A 26,907-nucleotide genomic window follows, 5' to 3' on the forward strand; every position below is an offset into this window, starting at 1 on the left:
CTAATGGGACTGTAGCAACTGTTGACTTCAAAATCTGGGGTGTGAACTACATTTCTATTCAACCGTTGATCGACATGGTAACGGCTCTATAGTACTCTATAGTACTGGAGACAAGTTGAAAAAAACGGACCCTCCGTTAACGGACCCTGCCCAGCAGCTAGCCAGCTAGCAAACGTCCACAGTCTACCGAATAGCAGCACTGTATAAACTATTACACTCAACTGAACAACTTGATTAGTGTAGTGTTAGCTAGCTACATAGTTGTCTTTGCTGTCTTCGTATCCAAGATAATTGTGTAGTTTAGAGTGTGTAGTCTTAGAGTGATTATCTTAATTTACCGAGGTTAGCTAGCCAGCTATTTGTCGTCCTTAACGTAGGAGACACTGCTAGCTAGCCAACAGCTAGCCAACGTCTACCGAATAGAACTTCTGCACTCAACAACCCGGTCGCATTCCGCTTCGCTCCACAGGTAGTATCACATTTTCATTTCATTTCATTACAGCACAACGGTTTGATTTGTTTGATCGTAGCTAGCTACATAGCTAGCTACATAGCAGTCTTTGTATCAAAGATAATTGTGTAGTCTAGAGCGATTTTCTAGGTTAGATAGCCAGCTATTGTCGTTCTTTTAACGCAACGTAACGTAATCAACACTGCTAGCTAGCCAGCTAGCCCCCGAATAGCAGCACTGTAGAAACTATTACACTCAACGTAACGACTTGATTAGTGTAGTGTCAACAACGCAGCCACTGCCAGCTAGCCTACAAAGTCAACAACGCAGCCACTGCCAGCTAGCCTACTTCAGCAGTACTGTATCATTTTAATCATTTTAGTCAATAAGATTCTTGCTACGTAAGCTTAGCTTTCTGAACATTCGAGACGTGTAGTCCACTTGTCATTCCAATCTCCTTGCATTAGCGTAGCCTCTTCTGTAGCCTGTCAACTATGTGTCTGTCTATCCCTGTTCTCTCCTCTCTGCACAGACCATACAAACGCTCCACACCGCGTGGCCGCGGCCACCCTAATCTGGTGGTCCCAGCGCGCACGACCCACGTGGAGTTCCAGGTCTCCGGTAGCCTCTGGAACTGCCGATCTGCGGCCAACAGGGCAGAGTTCATCTCAGCCTATGCCTCCCTCCAGTCCCTCGACTTCTTGGCACTGACGGAAACATGGATCACCACAGATAACACTGCTACTCCTACTGCTCTCTCTTCGTCCGCCCACGTGTTCTCGCACACCCCGAGAGCTTCTGGTCAGCGGGGTGGTGGCACCGGGATCCTCATCTCTCCCAAGTGGTCATTCTCTCTTTCTCCCTTACCTATCTGTCTATCGCCTCCTTTGAATTCCATGCTGTCACAGTTACCAGCCCTTTCAAGCTTAACATCCTTATCATTTATCGCCCTCCAGGTCCCCTCGGAGAGTTCATCAATGAGCTTGATGCCTTGATAAGCTCCTTTCCTGAGGACGGCTCACCTCTCACAGTTCTGGGCGACTTTAACCTCCCCACGTCTACCTTTGACTCATTCCTCTCTGCCTCCTTCTTTCCACTCCTCTCCTCTTTTGACCTCACCCTCTCACCTTCCCCCATACTCACAAGGCAGGCAATACGCTCGACCTCATCTTTACTAGATGCTGTTCTTCCACTAACCTCATTGCAACTCCTCCAAGTCTCCGACCACTACCTTGTATCCTTTTCCCTCTCGCTCTCATCCAACACTTCCCACACTGCCCCTACTCGGATGGTATCGCGCCGTCCCAACCTTCGCTCTCTCTCCCCCGCTACTCTCTCCTCTTCCATCCTATCATCTCTTCCCTCTGCTCAAACCTTCTCCAACCTATCTCCTGATTCTGTCTCCTCAACCCTCCTCTCCTCCCTTTCTGCATCCTTTGACTCTCTATGTCCCCTATCCTCCAGGCCGGCTCGGTCCTCCCCTCCCGCTCCGTGGCTCGACGACTCATTGCGAGCTCACAGAACAGGGCTCCGGGCAGCCGAGCGGAAATGGAGGAAAACTCACCTCCCTGCGGACCTGGCATCCTTTCACTCCCTCCTCTCTACATTTTCCTCCTCTGTCTCTGCTGCTAAAGCCACTTTCTACCACTCTAAATTCCAAGCATCTGCCTCTAACCCTAGGAAGCTCTTTGCCACCTTCTCCTCCCTCCTGAATCCCCCCTCCCTCTCTGCAGATGACTTCGTCAACCATTTTGAAAAGAAGGTCGACGACATCCGATCCTCGTTTGCTAAGTCAAACGACACCGCTGGTTCTGCTCACACTGCCCTACCCTATGCTCTGACCTCTTTCTCCCTCTCTCCAGATGAAATCTCGCGTCTTGTGACGGACGGCCGCCCAACAACCTGCCCGCTTGACCCTATCCCCTCCTCTCTTCTCCAGACCATTTCCGGAGACCTTCTCCCTTACCTCACCTCGCTCATCAACTCATCCCTGACCGCTGGCTACGTCCCTTCCGTCTTCAAGAGAGCGAGAGTTGCACCCCTTCTGAAAAAACCTACACTCGATCCCTCCGATGTCAACAACTACAGACCAGTATCCCTTCTTTCTTTTCTCTCCAAAACTCTTGAACGTGCCGTCCTTGGCCAGCTCTCCCACTATCTCTCTCAGAATGACCTTCTTGATCCAAATCAGTCAGGTTTCAAGACTAGTCATTCAACTGAGACTGCTCTTCTCTGTATCACGGAGGTGCTCCGCACTGCTAAAGCTAACTCTCTCTCCTCTGCTCTCATCCTTCCAGACCTATCGGCTGCCTTCGATACTGTGAACCATCAGATCCTCCTCTCCACCCTCTCCGAGTTGGGCATCTCCGGCGCGGCCCACGCTTGGATTGCGTCCTACCTGACAGGTCGCTCCTACCAGGTGGCGTGGCGAGAATCTGTCTCCTCACCACGCGCTCTCACCACTGGTGTCCCCCAGGGCTCTGTTCTAGGCCCTCTCCTATTCTCGCTATACACCAAGTCACTTGGCTCTGTCATAACCTCACATGGTCTCTCCTATCATTGCTATGCAGACGACACACAATTAATCTTCTCCTTTCCCCCTTCTGATGACCAGGTGGCGAATCGCATCTCTGCATGTCTGGCAGACATATCAGTGTGGATGACGGATCACCATCTCAAGCTGAACCTCAGCAAGACGGAGCTGCTCTTCCTCCCGGGGGAGGACTGCCCGTTCCATGATCTCGCCATCACGGTTGACAACTCCATTGTGTCCTCCTCCCAGAGCGCTAAGAACCTTGGCGTGATCCTGGACAACAAACACCCTGTCGTTCTCAACTAACATCAAGGCGGTGGCCCGTTCCTGTAGGTTCATGCTCTACAACATCCGCAGAGTACAACCCTGCCTCACACAGGAAGCGGCGCAGGTCCTAATCCAGGCACTTGTCATCTCCCGTCTGGATTACTGCAACTCGCTGTTGGCTGGGCTCCCTGCCTGTGCTATTAAACCCCTACAACTCATCCAGAACGCCGCAGCCCGTCTGGTGTTCAACTTTCCCAAGTTCTCTCACGTCATCCCGCTCCTCCGCTCTCTCCACTGGCTTCCAGTTGAAGCTCGCATCCGCTACAAGACCATGGTGCTTGCCTACGGAGCTGTGAGGGGAACGGCATCTCAGTACCTCCAGGCTCTGATCAGGCCCTACACCCAAACAAGGGCACTGCGTTCATCCACCTCTGGCCTGCTCGCCTCCCTACCACTGAGGAAGTACAGTTCCCGCTCAGCCCAGTCAAAACTGTTCGCTGCTCTGGCCCCCCAATGGTGGAACAAACTCCCTCACGACGCCAGGACAGCGGAGTCAATCACCACCTTCCGGAGACACCTGAAACCCCACCTCTTTAAGGAATACCTAGGATAGGATAAAGTAATCCTTCTCACCCCCTTAAAAAAGATTTAGATGCACTATTGTAAAGTGGCTGTTCCACTGGATGTCATAAGGTGAATGCACCAATTTGTAAGTCGCTCTGGATAAGAGCGTCTGCTAAATGACTTAAATGTAATGTAAATGTTACATCGTGACATGCCGTAACGTACAGCACGCATAAAGCAACTATTTCTGTCTTACAATCTCTCTCCACCAGGTGTTACTTCTCTCATCGTTTAAAAACAAGAAATGGACAGTGACGGGGATAAGAGGGATACCTAGTCATTTTCTGCGTCATCACTGCAAGCATTCATGACTCTCCACCGTTTACTTCTGAAGATCACTTTGGCACCACCCTAAAAACCCAATTCAAATTCGACACAAACCTTCAAATAGGTATGTAATGACAAATTATATAAACTCTTTATAGTGTTTTATTTACATTTTAGAGGCGATAAGGTGATAAGTTGGATAGATTGAGTGAAAAAAAGCAGTTGTTTTCCCACGACGACATCTCTCCTCACTACCACGCATTAGTTTTGCTTCCCCACCCGCCATTGTTAAAAAGATCCGACGGAGCTCATTGCATTCTTGAATCATACAGAAACGGGCAGCGTGGATGTCTCGGCATGGATTTGGTTGGGCTTTACAATGGTATTGACATTACAGTTGATCTGGAAGTATTACGTTTTTTGGACGCTAAAATAAGGCCAATTGTACGGACCAAGGCGATCTACAAGTGTGAGAGAGTTTACGTTACACAACCAAAGCCTAAACCTAGCCCTTTCTCTGTGGCAGGCTAGCTGCTGGGCATTTCCCTCTAAAACAAATAACAGACACACACCACATTTAGAACATCTGGAGAGATGTGTTGAACTTCCCTTTGAACTATTTACTTTATAAGCCAATTATTAATTATCTCCAGCCCCATAATGTCCACATCTGAATATTAATGTGTAGTTAAGTGTCCCTCTAAGCATTTCTAAGAATGTTATGTTTTTGTCAAGGATGTCTCCAACACTCGTTCATGAATAAGTGTTCCGGCTGAGCTGATCCTGTTTCTATTATTAGACAAAAATAAAGCTTATATAACTAAACGCTGCCACCAGCTGGCTCTCCTGGGCTGGGAGTCCAATCATAAGAGAACACAATTAAGGAGGAGAGGATGAGTCAGCACATTCCAAAACAAAAGGCTGAGAAGGATTTAGGGGTTTTATACGCGATGTTCATAACGGCACACTGTAGCAAAATGTTTTGCAACAGAAAAGGAAACTGAAGTCCTGGCAGTTCCAGTCCATTGTCTTCCGCAGGGCTCTACGCTGCCCTTTCTTTTTTTCTTTTTACAACGAGTAGGTACATGCCCAAGTCAAAAAATGTATGCGCACACAAAGAAATTTAGGAGCACAATGAAAAATATTTTGGTAATAAAGCTAGAATCATGCATTTTTCTGGGCATACTGGTGCTCCCAAATTAAAATTCCAGGTCGCACAGCAAAATATTAAGCTCATATGAGAGTAAAATGGTCGCACTATAGAGCCCCGTTCTGTTTGGTGCCTAATGAACATGACTGTGGATACATGCTGGGCTATGTTGAATTCGTATATAGTACGCGAGGTGGCATGGGGTTTTTACCGGTCCCAAATTTGCTGAATGGGTGGTTGGGGTTGCCAGTGGCCTTCTCCAGCTGGAACAGCCTCCAGGCATCATTCATCAGGTTTTTCTCGTGCTCAGAGTCCACAGCATTCACCTCACGGTCCTTACAGCTCTCGTCAAACAACGGGCACAAGAAGAACTGGGCAAACCTAGACACAAAGGACAAGACATTAATTTAACAAGTTAACATACATAAGCAAAAACTGCAGATTAGGCTACCTAGATTTTTTTTTTTTTTAAAGGGCTGTTGGATGATTTGTTTTAAAATTAACTTGAGTGTCCTGGTGAAGGCCTACAAGAACATCAGTGAGGATTAAGCAAATGGTGGGTTAGGGGTGTGTGCTATTTATTTTTCCAGGCCAGTGGTTAATAACTGCAGTAACATGTGGAAAAGTCCACGTTCTGAATTCAGAGGTGTACTTTTCTCAACTTTAGGCTGTTCGTCAGCAGACTCAATAGACAGCAGTGACATTTCACAGACCCGTATGCAAAGCTATTTGAATGGCCCTAAGGACGAGCAACTGCCATGCAAAAGAAAACGACCGCAATTAAGTGAATTGGCCAAAGTAAATGCCCTCTGCAGCTAGGCAGCTACAGACTCAACATAGCTGGAAGATACAGAAATCTGACATGTCATAAGCAAGCTCTATATTAAAGTGGCCCTGGCCTATACACCTGTAATTACTAATCAGGTAGCCCTATACACTCATTATCAACCACCCTCCTTCGATTGGAACTCTATTTAACTAGACAAGTCAGTTAAGAACAAATTATTATTTACAATAACGGCCATACCCGGACACAGGGCCAATTGTGCGCCGCCCTATGGGACCCCCAATCACGGCCCGGTTGTGATACAGCCTGGAATCGAACCAGGGTGTCTGTAGTGACACCTTTAGCACTGAGATGCAGTGCCTTAGACCGCTGCGCCACTCGGGAGCCCCAAAACGGTATGAAGGTTGACTTTTTTGTTCATGTGTTTGAAAAGCTTATGAATAGTTAAAATATTGATCTGCATTGGTGTCCAGATGGTTTTCACACGCCTAATCGAATCACAGTGGCACACCCAAAGCCGTCAAGTAAAATGGGAGAATTTCTACCACGACATAACCTGGGTCATATTCAAAAAGCACCAAACGGAAGAAAATAAACTGAAAAGGGGAGGGGCTACCTGAACTCATCCAATAAGAAACGATTGTTTTGCAAAAATGTTACACCATGTGCCTTATTGAACATGACCCTGTTGGTTCACTCACCTGTCCAATGCACCCTCCAGGTGTTCGTGGGATACGTCAAAGTAGTAGTTGGTGTGCTCGCCGCTAGTGAAAGCATTGGAGCTGCCAGCATGCTCACTGAGAAACTGGCTGTACTCATTCTCCTTGGGGTACTTCTCTGTGCCCAAAAACAGCATGTGTTCGCAGAAGTGGGCAATGCCTGATATGTTCCCTGGGTCTGACAAAGAACCTGGTACACATAAGAGTCGAACACAGTTAATCTACACGTCGCTTCGCATTCGCACACTTCTGCACTCAAAGTAAAACAAAGTGAATTATGTTTAGACGCTGCCAGCCATAACATTGGAGAGGTGGTACAAACCCTGAAACAATAAGGGATAAAAAACAGAAGCAGATGACAGAGTATGATAAAGGATCCTCTTCAATGTAGTCCCATGGGAGATAAACTAGGGAGCGAAAAAGAGAAGTGGCAGCATAATTTACAGGAATAACAGAGAATGTGAATGGGGGTTTGAAACAAAGAAATAAAAGATACAGATAAAGAAGCTACAGGATGAGGAGATGGGTGGAGACACCTATAGGAAAATAATGAGAGGGGAGCCGGGGGGGGGGGTCTCTGTATTGAGAATGGGTCATGGAGGCTGCCTCCGACCTAGATAAGTGGAGTGTGTGAATACTGTACCTATGTTGACGTCCAGCCCTGCTGAGGACTTGTCTGTGGTGGGATCACTGATGAGCACGGCCCTCAGGCCATTGTTAAACTCCAGGCCCCTGTAGACCCGCTTGTCTTCTGGAGAGCGGACGATCTCACTGACTACCCTCTTCACAGCCGGGTCTGTCATTCTGAGGGGTAGAGTCAACACAAGCCTGTAGAGCACAGGAAAGAATGTTATTTTATGCACTAAATTCTCAATTGATTGGACAAGCAATTTACAGATTAATGGTCATTACAATGACTGATTTTAACATGTAGGGGGAGTGTAGTGGAGAGAATTTTGAATGACGCATGGTAGACGGACTACTCAAACTGAAGTACCATATTTAGACCCCGAGCAGACGTCAACATTCAGTCAACAGAACGACAGTGGACCAGTACCATGCTAACAAGCATATGCAAGTGATTTTTGCAAATAAATACATTCAACAGGCACATACAGTGCATTTGGAAAGTATTCAGACGCCTTGACTTTTTCCACAGCCTTATTCTAAAATTGAGTAAAAAAAATATGAATTTTAAACTCTATCTACACACAATGCCCCATAATGAAAAAAATAAACAAGTGAAGAAAGTTTTGCTAATTAAATATTTAAAAACAAAAACTGGAAATATTACATTCACATAAGTATTCAGATCCTTTACTCAGTACTTTGTTGAAGCACCTTTGGCAGCGATTACAGCATTGAGTTTTCTTGGGTATGACGCTACAAGCTTAGCACAACAGTATTTTGGGAGTTTCTCCCATTCTTCTTTGCAGATCCTCTCAAGCTGTCAGCTTTCCAAATACACCACCGTTCAAAAGTGTGTGGTCACTTAGAAATGCCCTTATTTTTTAAAGAAAGGCACATTTTTTCCAGTTAAACATCAAATTGATCATAAATGCAGTGGACATTGTTAATGTTGTAAATTACTATTTTATCTGGAAATACCAGTCTCAACATCAACCATGAAGAGGAGACTCCGGGATGCTGGCCTACTAGGCAGAGCTGCAAAGAAAAAGCTGCATCTCAGATTGGCCAATAAAAAGAAAAGATTAAGATGGGCAAAAGAACAGACAGTGGACAGAGGAACTCTGCCTAGAAGGCTTGCATCCCAGAGTCGCCTCTTCACTGTTGATGTGGAGATTGGTGTTCTGCGGGTATTATTTCATGAAGCTGCCAGTTGAGGAGTTGTGAGGCGTCTGTTTCTCAAACTAGACACTAATGTACTTGTCCTCTTGCTCAGTTGTGCACCGGGGCCTCCCACTCATTCTATTCTAGCTAGCCAGTTTGCGCTGTTCTGTGAAGCGAGTAGTACACAGCGTTGTACGAGATCTTCAGTTTCTTGGCAATTTCTCGCATGGAGTAGCCTTCATTTCTCAGAACAAGAATAGACTGACGAGTTTCAGAAGAAACATCTTTGTTTCTGGCCATTTTGAGCCTGTAATCAAACCCACATGATGGTGCTCCAGATACTCAACTAGTCTAAAGAAGGCCAGTTTTATTGCTTCTTAAATCAGAACAACAGTTTTCAGCTGTGCTAAGATAATTGCAAAAAGGTCTTCTAATGATCAATTCGCATTTTAAAGTGATAGACTTCGATTAGCTAACGTGCCATTGGAACACAGGAGTGATGGTTGCTGATAATGGGCCTCTGTACACCTATGTAGATATTCCATTTAAAAAAATAAGCCGTTTCCAGTTACAATAGTCATTTACAACATTAACAATGTCTACACTATTTCTGATCAATTTGATGTTATTTTAAATGGAAAAAAATATTCCAAACACAAGGAGATTTCTAAGTGACCAAACTTTTGAACAGAAGTGTATTTACTTCTATTTTACCTTTATTTAACTAGGCAAGTCAGTTAAGAACACATTTTTATTTACAATAACGGCCTACACCGGTCAAACGGGGAGGAAGCTGGGCCAATTGTGCACCCAATCACAGCCGGTTGTGATACAGGTTGGATGAGGAGCGTTATCGTGGACCCGCTCGTACATCCTCTATGTAGGCTGCAAAGGCATAATTTCCTCCTTACCTAGCTTTAATGGCGTACCGAAAGTAGGATGCTATATCCCACGGGGGACACGAGTGTATTACCGGCTGGGCACTCAAACCTAGACAGTGCAGATCTAGCGCCCACTATCGGCTACAGCTGGAACCGAAATACTAGTCTGTCTAGGGCTAGGCGATATTTTGTATTGATAGCTACATGTTTCCAACGAGCGAAGCTGACTAGCTACAAAACGAAAAAAATATATATCCGAATATACCCTTTAAAATGTATTCACAGCACAACAGTGCATTTTTACTAGGCTGGTTTAAGATTTGCAAGTTAACAAGCCGCACTGTGATAGCCGGAAACCGCCATAGATTAGCTGGCTAACCTCATTAACTTTAGGTGGCTAGTCTGCCCTGAGTCCTAGTTAGCTAAATTAGCTATATTTAGCGTGTAGTTGGTGCAAGGTGCATCCGGCAGCTAGCTAGGCTGGCTGGTTTCAAATCAAGTGCATAACTATACGTGTCCTTGGTTAGCTAGCTAGCTATCAAAGTTGATATGCTACTTGTATACGTAGCTAGCTGTGAATGCTTTTCTGCTAATGCTTAATTAGTCAGCCCTTCTGCTAGCTAACTAGGGTCATTCTGTAACGTTTCAGCTACCGTTAGCTGGTAAATATTTGTTCATTTACATGCGAGTTTTTGAAGTGGATAGTATCTGACATTTAACACTCACCGAACACTTTGATAAAAGTACAAACTATTCCCCGCAATCAGACGGTGTCTTGTAAACTGGGCCAGTCGGCTAAAACATTGCAGCATAATTCGGACAGACAACAGTCAGAGAAACCTTCGATCTTTACGGCGCCATGTTGTAATAGACAAATGCAATGGACGCCAGAGAGTCACGTAATAGATCATGAATTATGTGATTTATTTGATGTCAGGGGTATTTACTCAAATAAAATACTATTATTTTAAACTAACAACATATACAACATGTGGACAAGTATGGTTTTGATTGATGTGTCATGTTTAGATCAGAAAGTCGATTAATCAGCCTGTTTGGATCAAGCCACTCCTTTCCTAGCTCTTGCGGAGTCCCCAGCCATGTTCGAGATGCTCAAAACCGTAATGTATCATGGGTAAATGTGACTGACTGATCTACAAATAATAATGAGTAGTTAATTTATAATGCAAGGTTTTTTGTAGATCAGTCAGTCGGCAGGCTCATGCACTGTCGAACAAGCCCCCTAACAACTGAATGTTCCGGTTGAAGGGGAAAAGCGTAGACCTATAGAGACATTATTTTTCACGAGTATAAAACACCTCCGTTCCGCCAGCAAGAACAAGACCTACACAATATACAAAAGTATGTGGACCCCCCTTCAAATGAATGGGTTCAGCCATTTCAGCCTCACAGGTGTATAAAATCAAGCGCACAGCCAGGAAGACATCAGTGAAGTTCAACGTGGCACTGTCATAGGATGCAACCTTTCCACAAGTCAGTTAGTCAAATATCTCTCCTGGTCAACGAAATGCTGTTATTGTAAAGTGGAAACATCTAAGAGCAACAATGGCTTAGATGTGAAGTGGTACGCCACACAAGCTCACAGAACGGGATTGCCGAAGTGTGTAAAAATCATCTGTCTTCAATTGCAACAATTAATACTGAGTTCCAAACTCCCTCTAGAAGCAACGTCAGCACAAGAACTGTTCGTCAGGATCTTCATGAAATGGGTTTCTATGGACAAACAGCCACGCACAAGCCTAAGATCACCATGTGCAATGCCAAGCTTCGGCTGGAGTGATGTAAAGCTTGCTGCCGTTGGACTCTAGAGCAGTGGAAACTCATTCTCTGGAGTAATATCACGCTTCACCATCTGGCAGTCCAAAGGACAAAACCAAGTTTTGGCAGATGCCAGAAGAACGATACCTGCCCCAATGCATAGTGCCAACTGTAAAGTTTGGTGGAGGAGGAATAATGGTCTGGGGCTGTATTTCATGGTTCGGGCTAGGTCCCTTAATTCCAGTGAAGGAAAATCTTAACACTACAGCATAAAATGACATTCTAGACGATCCTGTGCATTCAACTTTGTGACAACAGTTTGGGGAAGGCCTTTTTCTGTTATAGCATGACAATGACCCCGTGCACAAAGCAAGGTCTATACAGAAATGGTTTGTCACGATCGGTGTGGAAGAACTTGACTGGCCTACAGAGAGCCCTGAACTCACAAGCCCATCGAACACCTTTGTGGTATATTGGAACGCCGGCTCCAAGCCAGGCCTCACTAATGCTCTTGTGGCTGAATGGAGTCCCCGCAGCAATGGACCAACATCTAGTTACAGCAGCAAAGGGGGGACCAGCTCCATATTAATGCCCATGCTTTTGGAATGAGATGTTCTACAAGCACATACTTTTAGTAATGTTTAACAGTTCAGAACCACAGCAGGTAGCAGAAAAGTATGATCTTATATCAATAAAAATCCTGCAAAAACAACTCAGTTAGAAACAACAAACTTCAAATGAAAATAGTTCTACAGCAAAGGGGGACCAACTTCATATATTAATGCCCATGATTTTGGAATGAGATGTTCGACGAGGAGGTGTCCACATATGTTTGGTCATTTAGTGTAGCAAGAATTCCAGATGAGCAGCGACACTCCTCTCGGTGTAAACTCTGTGGATTTAGAAAGCTGAAGTTCTCCTGAGTAGAAAATACCCCCCTTTTACAGCGACACAATGTACAGATCATTTTCAATGGTACAATATGCAAAAACTATTGGATTTAAGTTGATGAGTCACTCTATAAGGGTCGCCAAATGAGCAGCTACACTCCTCTGGGTGTAAACTCTGGATTTGGAAACTAGAACTACTCCTGAGCAGTAGCGGTGCATGGGTAAAATCACTCAGGAAGCCAAGCAAAGCCAGTACACAAGCCTTATTACAAACTATGTTGTCATAATTGTGTTGTTTGCTACATAACTTATCGGTTCATACCCCACTGTGATATACAATAAGGCCGTGACGACAAAAAGACAGTCACACAGTGGTCGAATAAATGCAACTACACATACGTTTGGTTCATCACAAAACCGGTGAAGTCCACAAAGCATACATTACATACAAACAGTTATCACCTGCAGCATGGTCAAGCAAGCTAATGTTTTTGACAGTTAACTAAACAAGTACTGATTTAGAACCACATAGTTACCGCAAGTCATCATGAAGACAACAGGAGCACTGCTATTCCAGCACCATTTCAACTTAAACATCATCAAATAAACAAGGCTAAATATGCTTAGTTTAATCAAGGCTTAAAAATCCTTATTTAACCTGTCTCCTCCCCATCAGCTACACTGATTGGCGTGGATTTTACATCAAAGGGATCATAGCTGGTCAGTATATGTCCGTTTTTTGTACACTCAGTGTACATTCCTCATTTGCACAAGATTACTACAAGGCCAATTTTTCCTTCTTGCAACGCAATAGTTAATAAACCACTAGAAACTGCATACGCATGGTCTGAAGTTTGCAGGAGGATAAGCACACTCTCACGTCAATTTCAGTTTTTATAAATGCCAACATTTGCATAAACTGGCACACACATGTTCTAGGGAATTTTTGTGTGCATTCGCAACGTTTAAAAATCAGGTGAGCAAATTAAGGCCGACAACCAAATTGTGAAACCTCCGGGGTCCACCAGGAGAAGTTTCATAATCACTGGCCTATTGCAACAGTATCCTTTTAAAATTCCAATGTCAAATAGTTTGCGAAATGTTTTAACCCATACACGAATCGAAAAATAATTGTGCCTATCCCTGAAATGTGTGTGGGTGCTTTATGCTTACATGACCAGTAGAGGGAAGAACAGACTCATATTTATCGATCCCAGCGATGGGCGAATGCGCAGGCATTGTCTCTGTGGATCTTTTTTTCTTTTGTCTCTGGAAAATTCATCATAATCCAGCATGAGCAATTTAAATTAAACCAGCTTCCAATGGTTGAATTTCAGAGTAAATGTGTAATTTCTCCTAATGTCAGTATAGGCATCATTCGTGATCTATGCTCTTTTTTTCACAAGATTGATTAGCGATAAACTACTAACTCTGGACCACAGACATTGTTTTTATTGAAGTGATTTTTTTTTTACTACAACATAATCACCTATCAGATCATTCACACAGCAGTTCCTAGTAAAAGGTGTGTAAATCCAGCCGCTCTTGTAATCGTTCTGTTTCTCTGCGCGGTGTGTGCGCTTCAGCTGCTCATGTGAAATTCCTCAACTCTGAACTATCTCTCTGTTTTGTTTGCATTGTGAGGAAAAGCTAACCAACCACTACGAGGACGACATTAATGAGATCCGGGTCGCGCCTCCCTCAAGACCCTGAGTGTCACAGTAAAAAAGGTTTTGATTTAATCGGCTCAGGCAGTAATTTATTTCAGTGTCCAAGATCACTGAAAGGCAAAACGGACACTGCAAGACTCCAGATATAACGACATAAACTACAATGGATTATTCAACCAATGACAGCAAATCAACCAGCAAGAATAAAGTGGTAGCTGTGGTGGGAGGTGGTTTGGTAAGAAGTCCAAATGGAAGCGTGAATAATGTAAACAGGCTGCTGATATTTGCTGTAATGAAAAAGTTTTCATGTTGTGACAAGGTTATCTAATCTATGTGTAATCTATTAATACAATATAAATGTAATCTGTTTAAGTGTAATCTGAGCCTTGTTTTCTTGAGGTTATAGGACAATTTTTGGCTTTGCCAATTTGCTAAACTTCAGATGGCCCCATTAACTCAATAGGGTTGATGGTGAAAAAGGCAGGTCTGAGCAAACAGTATTTTGGTTGTAAACAAACAGTATCATTTTTTAAAATACTTTCCTTGCAGGCTTCTTAAAGCAATATCATGTAAGGAAGAGTAAAGCCTAACAGTAATTGACACTTTAAACTACTCGGTCCTTGTTGTAGCCTACACATTGACAAAGCAAAGTGCCTTAATGTCAATATGACTGTTTTGATCTCTTCCTTTGATATTGCTGTGCAGCAACCATGTACATTTTTTTTAAATCCATTTCCATTTTCATCACAAGTGATAAAAATTAAAATAGATGCTGCCTGCACCATGAACTAATGCAATCAACCCTCTCTCAGGTCGGTGCCTTGAATGCCTGCTACTTTGCAAAAAGAGGTTTTCAAGTAGAGGTCTTTGAATCTCGAGAAGGTAAACACTTGATTACACAACATATAAAGTGCTTCCTCTTATTTTGAACAGCTACACAGTAGTCCATCTATTTTTGGAAGTATGCACTGCATGCAGTCATTAGTCATTACAATGTTCCTAACAACAAAGCACAATCCCCGCTAGCAATGAGCAATTGGCCCAGAAGCGGCCCTCTTCCGGTGGGCCGGAACTGATTGAATCGGCCCGGAATCGGGTGTCGGACTCGACCCGGAATCACAATGAATGACTGTCCAGAAGTACATCGGGCCGACATTGCCGGTATCTTTCCAGAATCCCCCCAGAAGCGGCCCAATGCAAATTTAAATAAATGTATACAATAATATATAATAATAATAATAATAATATATTATTATAATTATAATATATTATATATTATATTATTATACAAAATTAGCTGATTTTAGAAATTAGAAATTTTACTATTCTAAATGTTATACATACAAATTATACCCATCCACAAAAAAAAATACATTTTGTGTCGGAGGAAACACCATGCACCTGGTGACCGTGTCAGCGTGCATGCGCCTGGCCCGCCACCCTGCGATGCAGGGTCTTAGACCGCTGAGCCACTCAGGAGGCTCCATCCACAAAGTTTTTAATGCTTATCAATTGCCTTGCACAGAGTATCAAAATACTAAAATACTACACAGAACTCTTAAAGTATTTCATTTAAACGATCATTTTATTTTTTGATCACAGAAACAATGAGAAAATAAGGAAAAATAAATAATGAAATGTTAATTACATAATGCAGCCAGATAACTCACACCGGAATCGGCCCAAACTCAATCCCCACATCCTAGCCATAAGTAATACTGCCGAAGGCGACCCATTCTCGGGCCACATGACGTCGGCCGAGTCTGACTCTCAGCCGAGTGTCCCGACGCTCAGCCAGAATCGTCCCAGATCCACTGTGCTAGCTGGGATGGCTTCTGTCCTGATAGCAATCAAACAGCAATCTTAACATGTATTTCAATATAAGTTATGATTGGCATATGACACTGGTTTCACAAGCATTCATCAGATGCAGTGAAATTACATTTGGATTGACTAGTAGCTTGTGTATGTTAGACTTGAGGTATCATCATACCTGAATGTTTTATCTCTCCATCTCCGATCCTGACCAGATATCCGCCAAGCCAAAATAGTCAAGGGAAGAAGCATCAATCTAGCTCTATCTCACAGGGGTCGCCAGGCATTGAAACAAGTGGGAATGGAAGACACGGTATGTTGATCTGTTTTGTCCTTCTTGGCTACCACTGTGGGAAATTGAATTCCTAGTCTCAACAGCACGTATGCAATGAAAACTGAACCAGGCAGTTGCTCTTTGTTGTTATCTTACAGTATTCGTAATGATGAAATATTCAAAGTGCCCATGCCCCCTGGGAAGAGAGCCTGGGCTTTGCCAGCTTTTCAAGTAAACCTTCAAGGGCAGTCATGATGAGGACAGAATGAACTTAGGTAGCCCATATTTAGAGCCAAGAATATCCACTTTCCTGAACTGTGGCCGAACGGATAGATGTGTTTTAAATGTTTTGCCAATTGTTGTTGCTAGAGAACTATAATGGCGCCAGAGGAGATGGCTGATGTTTGACGGGCTCCAAATCAACTGTGCTATTTTGTTTGGTTTTTCGCGTTGTTTGTAACTTATTTTGCAACTTATTTTGTACATAATGTTGCTGCTACCATCTCGTATGACCAAAAATAACTTCTGGACATCAGAACAGCAATTACTCACCTCAAACAGGACAAAGATTTTTTATTTAATGAGTCTGATGTAAAGGATATACTGCTTTATCGGGAACGGGCCCAAATCCCCGTCATTTGCATGAAAAAAAGATGGAGAAAAAGGGGTTAGGCTGCCTTCTGAGAATTTGTAGGCGAGTGAATGAACCTCCACTGCCATCTTTTCTATTAGCCAACATGCAATCTTTGGAAAATGAAATTAATGATATACGATCAAGACCATCCTACCAACGGGACTTTAAAAACTGTAATATCTTATGTTTCACCGAGTCGTGACTGAACGACGACACGAATAATATAGACCTGGCGGGATTTTCCATGCATCGGCAGGACAGAGAAGCTACGTTTGGTAAGACGAGGAATGTGGGTGTATGTCTATTTGTCAATAACAACTGGTGCGCAATGTAGACCACACTATCTACCAAGAGAGTTCTCATCCATATTATTCGTAGCCGTCTATTTATTCGTAGCTGTCTATTTATCATCACAAACCAATGCTGACACTAAGACCGCACTCAACGAGCTGTATAAGACAATAAGCAAACAAGAAAATGCTCATCCAGAAGCGGCGCTCCTAGTTGCCGAGGACTTTCATACTTAAATCCATTTTACCTCATTTCTACCAGCATGTCACAAGCCATAAGACTGCTGCACAATTAATCAAATGGCCACCTGGACAATTTACATTGACCCCCCCTCACACACACTCGCTGTTTATTATCTACAATATTCTGTCACTTTACCCCTAACTACAAATTACTTCAACTAACCTGTATCCATGCAAATTGACTCGGTACCGGTACCCCCTGTGTATATAGCCTCGTTAATGTTATTTTATTGTTTCTTTTTATGATTTTTTACTTTAGTTTATTTGGTAAATATTTTCTTAACTCTTTCTTGAACTGCATTGTTGGTTAAGGGATGGTTTTGGCGCATGTGACAAAGTTTGATTTGATTTAGTGCTGGATTCCTTTTTCAATATGCATGTCTTCATCATGTCATCATGTTATTACACATGTTATACACTGACAATGTAATTCCATGAGCAGATCTGACCAGTTTGATTTCTTCTCTAGATTGTCTCCAAAGGAATCCCCATGCATTCCAGAATGATCCACTCCTTGAATGGGACACAGTCCCCCATTCCTTATGGCAAAAAAGGACAGGTAACTCTGCTGCTGCAACGCCTAGACACACCACACTGTAACTCCCATTCGATAGATTAAGAATGAATTCTGCACGCAAGACAAAGTATGACCATTACCTTGTAGCACAGTAGTCTGTCAGCCTTTTGTATTATTTATGTATAATTACAGTTTCTTAAATACATCATTGAGTACGGTTACATGCACAAAATGATACGATTATTATGAATAGTCAGATTAATATAATAGTTTGATTTAAAACGTTTACATGCTTTGCAAGAAGAACGATTCCCCTAATAATCCTGTTTACATGGACACATCTGAAATCAGACTACCCGATGGGACTTGGATAATTGGAGAAAATCAGCAATCAAAACACACGTTCTAACACAGCGACCATGTTATTTTTGTGAAAACTATTTGATTCTGAGTTCGGACATATAAAGTTTGTATGTGTTAGTATAATTTAATTATGACAATGTGCTTTCATCAATTGAAATCCCTTAATATATTTTATGAGAATTTGTAAAATTTCTTGTTTGCATAAAATAGACGCAGACCAGTCTTTAAATAATAGGTAATAGAATTTATTCTCGGAGCGCGCTACCACTTAAACACATGCATCAGTTTATATACAGATCATGACGTCATTTCACTGCCTTAACCGAATCCCCTCCTCTCGACCGGGACAAAGTAAGGTGAAAAGTTCATTTTAACTTACTAACACACTCCCAGATAACTTTTGACCCCTCAACATTATCAATCACCACTGAACTGACAGTTTTAATTAACAGAAACCCTAGGAATGCACTCACTGCCTTATCTAAAAACCCCAGAGCTAAGTTTCAGTTGGGTCAACCATAGGCTAACGACCTTATGTGTTTACTCAACCCATTTGTTCCGGCCTAGTTGGAATGGTGTTCATTAACTTGTCCTGTCACACAATTCCTTCTTATGAACTCATATTGTCTATTACTTATATAACAGAGTATAAATTTACCTAGATACAATTCTATTTAAAATGGGGATATTGTTTATTCATTTATCCATAATAAATCCATAATAAATTCAACAGTATGTGAAAACTAATTCTAAGATGCATACTTAGAAATGGCTTGCGCTTCCTTCATTCTTGAATTGGAGTGGCATTTGCGTCCATTGCCTTTGCAACCATAAAAATCATGGTTGCAAAGGCAAGAGATGCAAATGTCACTTCACCACTTTAGCAGACTTTCATCATAGAAAGTGCATTGAGACACAAACAATGGTCAATGGCCTCAGATTTACTGAATCAACAGGACCTCTTCCATCCCAAAGGGACTATGTTAATCATTACACTTCTTTGCAACAAGGAGCAAAGGGAATGAGGTTTGTGTGATTTATCATCTCAAAAATCCCCTAAACAAAGCAGGCCTTTATTTAAATCCCAGAATACTTGATTTAATTTTATTTCAAATTAACACCTATTTTACAGTACCAGTCAAAAGTTTTGACTCATCTTCTCATTCCAGGGTTTTTCTTTATTTTTACTATTTTCTACATTGCAGAATAATAGTGAAGACATCAACTATGAAATAACACATATGGAATCATGTAGTAACCTAAAAAGTGTTAAACAAATCAAAATATATTTTATATTTGAGATTGTTCAAAGTAGCCACCCTTTGCCTTGATGACAGTTTTGCACACGCTTGGAATTCTCTCAACCAGATTCATGAGGTAGTCACCTGGAATGCATTTCAATTAACATGTGTGCCTTGTTAAAAGTTCATTTGTGGAATTTCTTTCCTTCTTAATGTGTTTGAGCACCAAAATGTACAACTTAATTTTTATGCTGATGATACTGTAATTTACTGTTGTGCTTCGTCTCTTACAAAAGCTTTCCAGAACATGCAAACTGCTTTTTATACTGTTCAACATACCTTGTGTCAATTGAAGCTTATCCTCAATACTGCCTAAAACTAAACTAATGGTGTTTTCTAATGCAAGAAATAGACCTCTGAAATGTTCACCTATTACTACCTGTGAGGGCAAGGAGATATAAATATCTTGGAATTTTAATTGATGACGGCCTCTCTTTTAAATTGCATATTCAATAACTTACAAAAAAATTGATGCTGAAATTGGGATTTTATTTTAGGAATAAGGCCTGTTTTTCTTTTGAAGCCAGAATGAGGCTAGTATCAGCTACATTTATGCCTTTACTCAACTATGGGGATATTTTATATATGAATGCTTCCGCTCAGTGTTTGAGATCAATTGACACTCTTTACCATGGCACTCTGAGATTTATATTATACTGCAAAACCCATACGCACCACTGCACTTTGTATACCAGGGTTGGCTGGCCTTCTCTAGTCACTCGTAGGCTCAGTCACTGGTATACTTTTATTTACAAAGCCATTTTGGGTTTACTACCTTTTTATTTGTGCATTTTTATTGTTCAGAAATGTGGTGGGTACTCTCTTCGTTCGCTGGACTTTATCCTGCTAACTGTTCCAAATGTCCGAACTGAATTTGGTAAAAGGGCTTTTATGTACTCTGCGCCATCGTCTTGGAACACCTTACAAAATACTGTTAAGCTGGAAGAACTTGTCCCGATTGGTGTTTTTATATCACTGATGAAGGATTTTGAGGCGGATTCCCTGACCTGTCAATGTTTTTAATTTGCTGTTTTATACTCTTGTGAGTTTTTACTAGATTACTTGTAGTTTTTCATGTTGTCTGTAAATTTTTTGTAATTTCTTGGTGCTGCCTATCTTGGCCAGGGCACTATTGAAAAAGAGATTTGAATCTCAATGAGCCCTTCCTGATTAAATAAAGGTTAAATAAATTAAATAAATAAATGAGCCAATCAGTTGTGTTGTGACAAGGAAGGGTGGTATACAGAAGATAGCCCTATTTGGTAAAAGACCAAGTCCATATTATGGCAAGAAAAGCTCAAATAATTTGTATTTATTTTTACTTAACCTTTATCATTACTTTGAGAAAGTTCCGTCTAGTTTCTTCAAGTGCAGTCCCAAAAACCATCAAGCGCTATGATGAAACTGGCTCTCACGAGGGCCGCCACAGGAAAGGAAGGATAAGTTCATTAGAGTTACAAGCCTCAGAAATTGCAGCCCAAATAAATGCTTCACAGAGTTCAAGTAACAGACGCATCTAAACATCAAATGTTCAGAAGAGACTGCGGGAATCAGGCCTTCATGGTCAAATCGCTGCAAAGAAACTGCTACTAAAGGACACCAATTAGAAGAAGAGACTTGCTTGGGCCAAGAAACACGAGCAATGGACATTAGACTGGTGGAAATCTGTCCTTTGGTCTGATGTTTGATTTTTGGTTCCAACCCCTTGTCTTTGTGAGACGCAGAGTAGGTTAACAGATCTCCACATGTGTGGTTCCCAATGTGAAGCATGGAGGAGTAAGTGTGGGGGTGTTTTGCTGTTGAAACTGTCAGAGATTTATTTAGAATTCAAGGCACACTTAACCAGCATGGCTACCATAGCATTCTGCAGCGATACACCATCCCATCTGGTTTGCGCTTAGTGGGACAATCATTTGTTTTTAAACAGGACAATGACCCAACACACCTCCAGGCTGTGTAAGGGCTATTTGACCAATAAGGAGAGTGATGGAGTGCTGCATCAGATGACCTGGCCTCCACAATCCCCCAACCTCAACCCAATTGAGATGGTTTGGGCTGAGTTGGACCGCAGAGTGAAGGAAAAGCAGCCAACAAGTGCTCAGTATATGTGAGAGCTCCTTCAAGACGGTTGGAAAAGCATTCCAAGTCAAGCTGGTTAAGAGAATGCCAAGAGTTTGCAAATCTGTCATCAAGGCAAAAGGTGTCTACTTCGAAGAATCTAAAATACTTGTTGATTTGTTTAACACTGTTTTGGTTACTACGTGATTCCATATGTTATTTCATAGTTTTGATGTCTTCACTATTATCCTACAATGTAGAAGACGTCATTGCACGTGTAATAAAACAGCAGCATATGTACTGCACTTTTTTACAACAATGCGGGATGCTCCCCAGCTCTGATTCGTCAAACAATAACAACGGCCATGGGGCAGCAGTGGCGCTTTTCCCCTTACTGTGGATTACATCTTTAAACCAATATTTGTTCAGTTTCTTAATAGGTGTTAATTTGAGATGTAACCAGACCTGTGGTCAAATACTATAATTTTAAATAATTTAGCTTTGCTTGATTGAGCTTGCTTTGTGAAATGGAACCAATAGAACAATTGCCAAAGTACAAACCCCTGTCTACTTGGCACTCCATGCAGACTAAAGCAAATGCTTAAAGTATTTGAAAGAGTACAACTAGTATTTGAACTCATGTCTGCACTGGTCACAGTTGGCTGCTGAGGTCAGGGAGGGTCATAATACAGACCTGAAACAAAGCACAGTGTACCTGTCACCCCACAGGTAAGTGTTATTTATTTTAGTTTGAGAGGAAGCTTTTTCATCTATTACAAAGCTTTTTACTTCAGACAATACTGTAAAATATACACCAGCCCACCGTGACCATTGCAGACATTTTTTCAAATAGTATTTGCACTTTTTCAGATGCTTTAAGCATTTGCCTCAGACTGCCTGGAGTGCCAGGTGCGTGATGTTTGCATTTCTGAATTTTTTTATTGGTACCATTTCAACAAGCAAGCTAAATCAAGCACAGCTAAAATTTTGAAATGATAATATTTGAACACCTGTCTTGTCCTGTGTGGTGTAAACTTCCCAACATTGTCACATGTTTCCGTTTGGTTCTACCTATGATAGATGACATGAGCTGTAATTCCACCCCATATTAAAGGTGATGCTCAGCTCAGGACAGGCACCCTGCAATATGATGATGGAGGGGAGCCCTATTGTCTACACAGAGCTGTTGGGAGTCGTGTTTTAGAAAGGGGTTAACCTCTGTTCTATTCTGTCTTTAAAGAGGAACTATATTTAGGCAAATATCTTCATAGTAGCCCACTAAACTCAGTAATCCTTCATTAAGAGAAGTGGGAAGAGTGGATGTTAGGGACAAAATGTAGATGAGGAAAAAGTGAATAACAAATGAGAAGACACAATCAGACATATACTGTAAAAAAGTTATGGAAAATAATTAGGTGAGGTCGGCTAGGCAGAGAGTGGTGATGGATAGAGGGGTGGAGGGAGAAGACATGGTAGCTAATATCGAGAAGTATTTATTTCTTCCTTGGGAAAAAGAGAAGGTTTTTATTCTACCAAATTGTTCAAGTAGAAAGGACAAGATAAAAAAGGGCACGTCCAATGGATGTTCCGCTAAATCAATTATCACATCCACTCAACACTTCAAAAGATAATTTGAACCAAAGCTTACTCAAGCTATCAACTCAGTAATTCTTACTAGACAATAGACAGACTCCCCGATCCCACTCACATTTCAGTCACTGAATGTTTCAAGACTCCCGAGCATTGCTTCTAAATATATTTGAAATGTATTCATTGTTGACATTTTCGTAAGTATTTTTTTGTATAAAAAAGTGGTAGTGTCAGTGTTCTCTTTTCTCGCCTGTTCTCTTTTCAGTACATCCTGTCTGTCGACAGAGCCAACCTCAACAAAGAACTGTTGTCAGGTAGGAGAATGAAAATCCTTATTCCCATACTGCCTGAGGGGTGTACTTCGATTGAAGAAAAATCTACTCTGGGTTTTCTAAAGCTTGCCAGGTTCAGTTTGATTCACATTCCAGTTTAGGCTTCATCCATACTACAACAGTGGCTATTTGCTTGTCCGCCAGCCGCTAACTCTAGTAGGCTTGGAACTGCGCCTGGATGTCCCACATACCTAGTCGAACGCCATACCTAGTCGAACGCCAGACGCCAGGCAATTCTGAAACATCTATCTATGGGCGAGTCTGTGCCACATTTGTAATTTGTGCCGAAATCAAAATGAAAGAAAAGTTAGCTTGCAAATTCAGCAGGCTATGGTGTTAAATAGGCTTGTTGAAGTGCGTCTTTATTGTATTACTTATTGTTTAATAATAATAATAATAATGATATTAAGTTATTCACAAGTTTTATGTGCATAAAGTTTCACATGCATTATGTAACATTATGTAACATTATCATTTTTTGACACACAACAACACATTTGATTAATAAAATATTTTATCAGTCGTCGTCAAATGAAGGGGATGATGACGCAATCTTTGCGAGACGGAGGAATCTGATTTCATTGGTCTAATTTAGCCTGCCCGGGAGCATGTTAGTGCTGAAGGATTCGTTGCCATAGAAATTTACCTGGCTAAAAGGTGAGCCATTTTCGTGGTACAGGTTATCCAGAGTTGAACTCAGAGTTGGCCGAAAGTTACCTCGCTAACTATGTATAGGGCTCTGGAGAGCTCAACAGATTCTCAATATTGTATGTGCTTATTGAAATGCAGTATGCTTATGCACTCATCTTGAATGGCAAATAGGTTAATCTTGTATTATCTGCCTGATGTCAACTGCCATTTCTACAATAAAATAATATGGATTATTAAGATGAATATGAATAGTTTCTCTCGCCTGATTACCGACAACGATGAGACGGCCTATAGGGAGGTCAGAGAACTGGCAGTGTGGTGCCAGGACAACAACCTCTCCCTCAATGTGAGCAAGACAAAGGAGGTGATCGTGGACTACAGGAAAGGGCGGGCCGACCAGGCCCCTATTAACATTGACGGCGCTGTAGTGGAGCGGGTCGAGAGTTTCAAGTTCCTTGGTGTCCACATCACCAACGAACTATCATGTCCAAACATACCAAGACAGTCGTGAAGAGGGCATGACAAAACCTTTTCCCCCTCAGGAGACTGAAACATTTTGGCATGGGGCCCCAAATCCTCAAAAGGTTCTACAGCTGCACCATCGAGAGCATCCTGACCGGTTGCATCACGGCCTGGTATGGCATCTGATCGTAAAGCACTAAAGACGGTAGTGCGAATGGCCCAGTACATCACTGGGGCCAAGCTTCCTACCATCCAGGACCTATATAATAAGCGGTGTCAGAGGAAAGCCCCAGTCACCCAATTTTTTGACTGTTTTCTCTGCTACCACACAGTAACTGGAGCTCCAAGTCTAGGATTAAAAGGCTCCTCAACAGCTTCTACCCCCAATTCATAAAAATCGCCACCGGACAATTTACATTGACCCCGCCCTCCCCCACCTTCATGTACAGATTACCTCATCTAGCCTGTACCCCTGCACACTGACTCGGTACCGGTGCCACCTGTATATAGCCTCGTTATTGTTCTCTTATTGTGTTACTTTTTATTATTACTTTTCATTTTAGCCTACTTGGTAAATATTTTCTTCTTCTTGAACTGCACTGTTGGTTAAGTAAGTAATCATTTCACGGTAAAGTATACAGTTGTATTTGGCGCTTGTGGCAAATAAAGTTTGATTTGATGTGCTTGTTAAAAGTACTGTCTTAAAACAAGCTGTAAAGTCTAAGGTTAAATAGAGACGTGTCTCTTTCTTTCCACTTAACCACTGACATTTAAAAAATAATTTTAATACAATCTACAATATATAGATTTCCCCTGGGTTTAACGTATTTTCATTGTTCTCATTAAAGTGCATGAAGACTTAGATGTTAAATACTGTACAATACTTTCCCCCAATTCCCCCTTTCTCCAAAAAATGTGTAAATATTGGACTATAAATTGTGCCTTCCTGTGTTATACTTATGCTAAAAAAAATATTCTCTTCTACTGAGCCATTTACTTTGTATTCTTATATTGTAATATTTCTTATTGTTGACGAGAACGAGAATGAACATTCGAGAACGAACATTCAAGTAAGAATTTAGTTAAACTCCAATCAAATTTTACTTGTCACATACACATGGTAACAGATGTTAATGTGAGTGTAATGAAATGCTTGTGCTTCTCGTTCCGACCAAGCAGTAATATCTAAAAAGTAATCTAACCTAACAATTTCACAACAACTACCTTATTTATACACACAAGTGTAAAGGAATGAATAAGAATATGTACATAAAAATATATGAATGAGCGATGGACGAACGGCATAGGCAAGATGCAGTAGATGGTATAGAGTACAGTATATACATATGAGATGAGTAATGTAGGGTATGTAAACATTATATTAAGTGACATTGTTTAAAGTGGCTAGTGATACATTTATCACCCTTGTGGGTCCCCAGTGTTGAGGATCAGCGGGGTGGAGATGTTGTTACCTACCCTCACCACCTGGGGGCGGCCCGTCAGGAAGTCCACGACCCAGTTGCACAGGATGGGGTTGAGACCCAGGGTCTTGAGCTTAATGACGAGTTTGGAGGGTACTATGGTGTTATATGCTGAGCTGTAGTCGAAGAACAGCATTCTTAGGTATTCCTAGGTATTGCTCTTGTCCAGATGGGTTAGGGCAGTGTGCAGTGTGATTGCGTCGTCTGTGGACCTACTGGGGTGGAAAGCAAATTGGAGTGGGTCTAGGGTTTCAGGTTGGGTGGAGGTGATATGGGCCTTGACTAGTCTCTCAAAGCTCTTCATGATGATGGAAGTGAGTGCTACGGGGCGATAGTCATTTAGCTCAGTTACCTTCGCTTTCTTGGGAACAGGAACAGTGGTGGCCCTCTTGAAGCATGTGGGAACAGCAGACTGGGATAAGGATTGATTGAATATGTCCGTAAACACACCAGCCAGCTGGTCTGTGCATGCTCTGAGGACGCAGCTGGGGATGCCATCTAGGCTGGCAGCCTTTTGAGGGTTAACACGATTAAATGTTTTACTCACATTGGCTGCAGTGAAGGAGAGCCCGCAGGTTTTGGTAGCGGGCCGTGTCAGTGGCACTGTGTTGTCCTCAAAGCGAGCAAAGTTGTTTAGTTTTTCTGGGAGCAAGACATCGTGGTCCGCGACGGGGCTGGTTTTCCTTCCGTGATTGACTGTTGACCCTGCCACATACCTCTCGTGTCTGAGCCATTGAATTGTGACTCTACTTTGTCTCTATACTGACGCTTAGCTTGTTTGATTACCTTGTGGAGGGAATAGCTACACTGTTTACATTCGGTCATGTTTCCGGTCACCTTGCCCTGATTAGAAGCAGTGGTTCGCGCTTTCAGTTTTGCGTGAATGCTGCGATCAATCCACAGTGTTGGATGGTGTATACCATGTTTATCCTGTACAACAAATAAACTTGAAATGTAAGGTATTTTTTGAAGCCTAAAAATATGTTAAATGAAGCACCACAGCCTTGGGGTAGAGATAATAGGTTAGTGAGAGCATGATTCGTCTGACTAATGAGACACATAGCGGTTTCTCTTATGGGTTTTCTAA

General features: G+C 42.1%; 2 protein-coding genes across 5 annotated transcripts in view; one reads left to right on the top strand and one right to left on the bottom strand.

Moving 5' to 3' along the window:
* LOC118401685 (insulin-degrading enzyme-like) overlaps positions 1-13,691 on the bottom strand; it is a 46,632-nt gene extending 32,941 nt beyond the window's left edge. Inside the window, exons 1-5 of one of the 4 annotated variants that reach the window (XM_035799285.2) lie at positions 13,629-13,691; positions 13,313-13,408; positions 7,442-7,626; positions 6,781-6,988; positions 5,504-5,673 (exon numbers count right to left, since the gene is read on the bottom strand). In XM_035799285.2, the coding sequence (XP_035655178.2) occupies positions 5,504-5,673; positions 6,781-6,988; positions 7,442-7,626; positions 13,313-13,341 (592 nt within the window). In that variant the 5' untranslated portion in view covers positions 13,342-13,408; positions 13,629-13,691. Of the gene's footprint in view, positions 1-5,503; positions 5,674-6,780; positions 6,989-7,441; positions 7,627-10,196; positions 10,366-13,312; positions 13,575-13,628 lie in introns of those variants that run through there. The other 3 variants (XM_035799275.2, XM_035799273.2, XM_035799279.2) reach the window with 3 other exon arrangements.
* Positions 13,692-13,792: 101 nt separating this feature from the next.
* The window catches only part of LOC118401720 (kynurenine 3-monooxygenase-like), a 40,696-nt gene continuing 27,581 nt past the window's right edge, over positions 13,793-26,907 (top strand). The window contains exons 1-5 of the mRNA XM_052477997.1: positions 13,793-14,044; positions 14,622-14,691; positions 15,840-15,937; positions 17,535-17,624; positions 23,160-23,208. Of these exons, the coding sequence (XP_052333957.1) occupies positions 13,973-14,044; positions 14,622-14,691; positions 15,840-15,937; positions 17,535-17,624; positions 23,160-23,208 (379 nt within the window). The 5' untranslated portion in view covers positions 13,793-13,972. The remainder of the gene's footprint in view (positions 14,045-14,621; positions 14,692-15,839; positions 15,938-17,534; positions 17,625-23,159; positions 23,209-26,907) is intronic.

Source organism: Oncorhynchus keta, chromosome 2, assembly GCF_023373465.1.
Source record: "Oncorhynchus keta strain PuntledgeMale-10-30-2019 chromosome 2, Oket_V2, whole genome shotgun sequence".
In the NCBI taxonomy this organism is placed as follows: domain Eukaryota; kingdom Metazoa; phylum Chordata; class Actinopteri; order Salmoniformes; family Salmonidae; genus Oncorhynchus; species Oncorhynchus keta.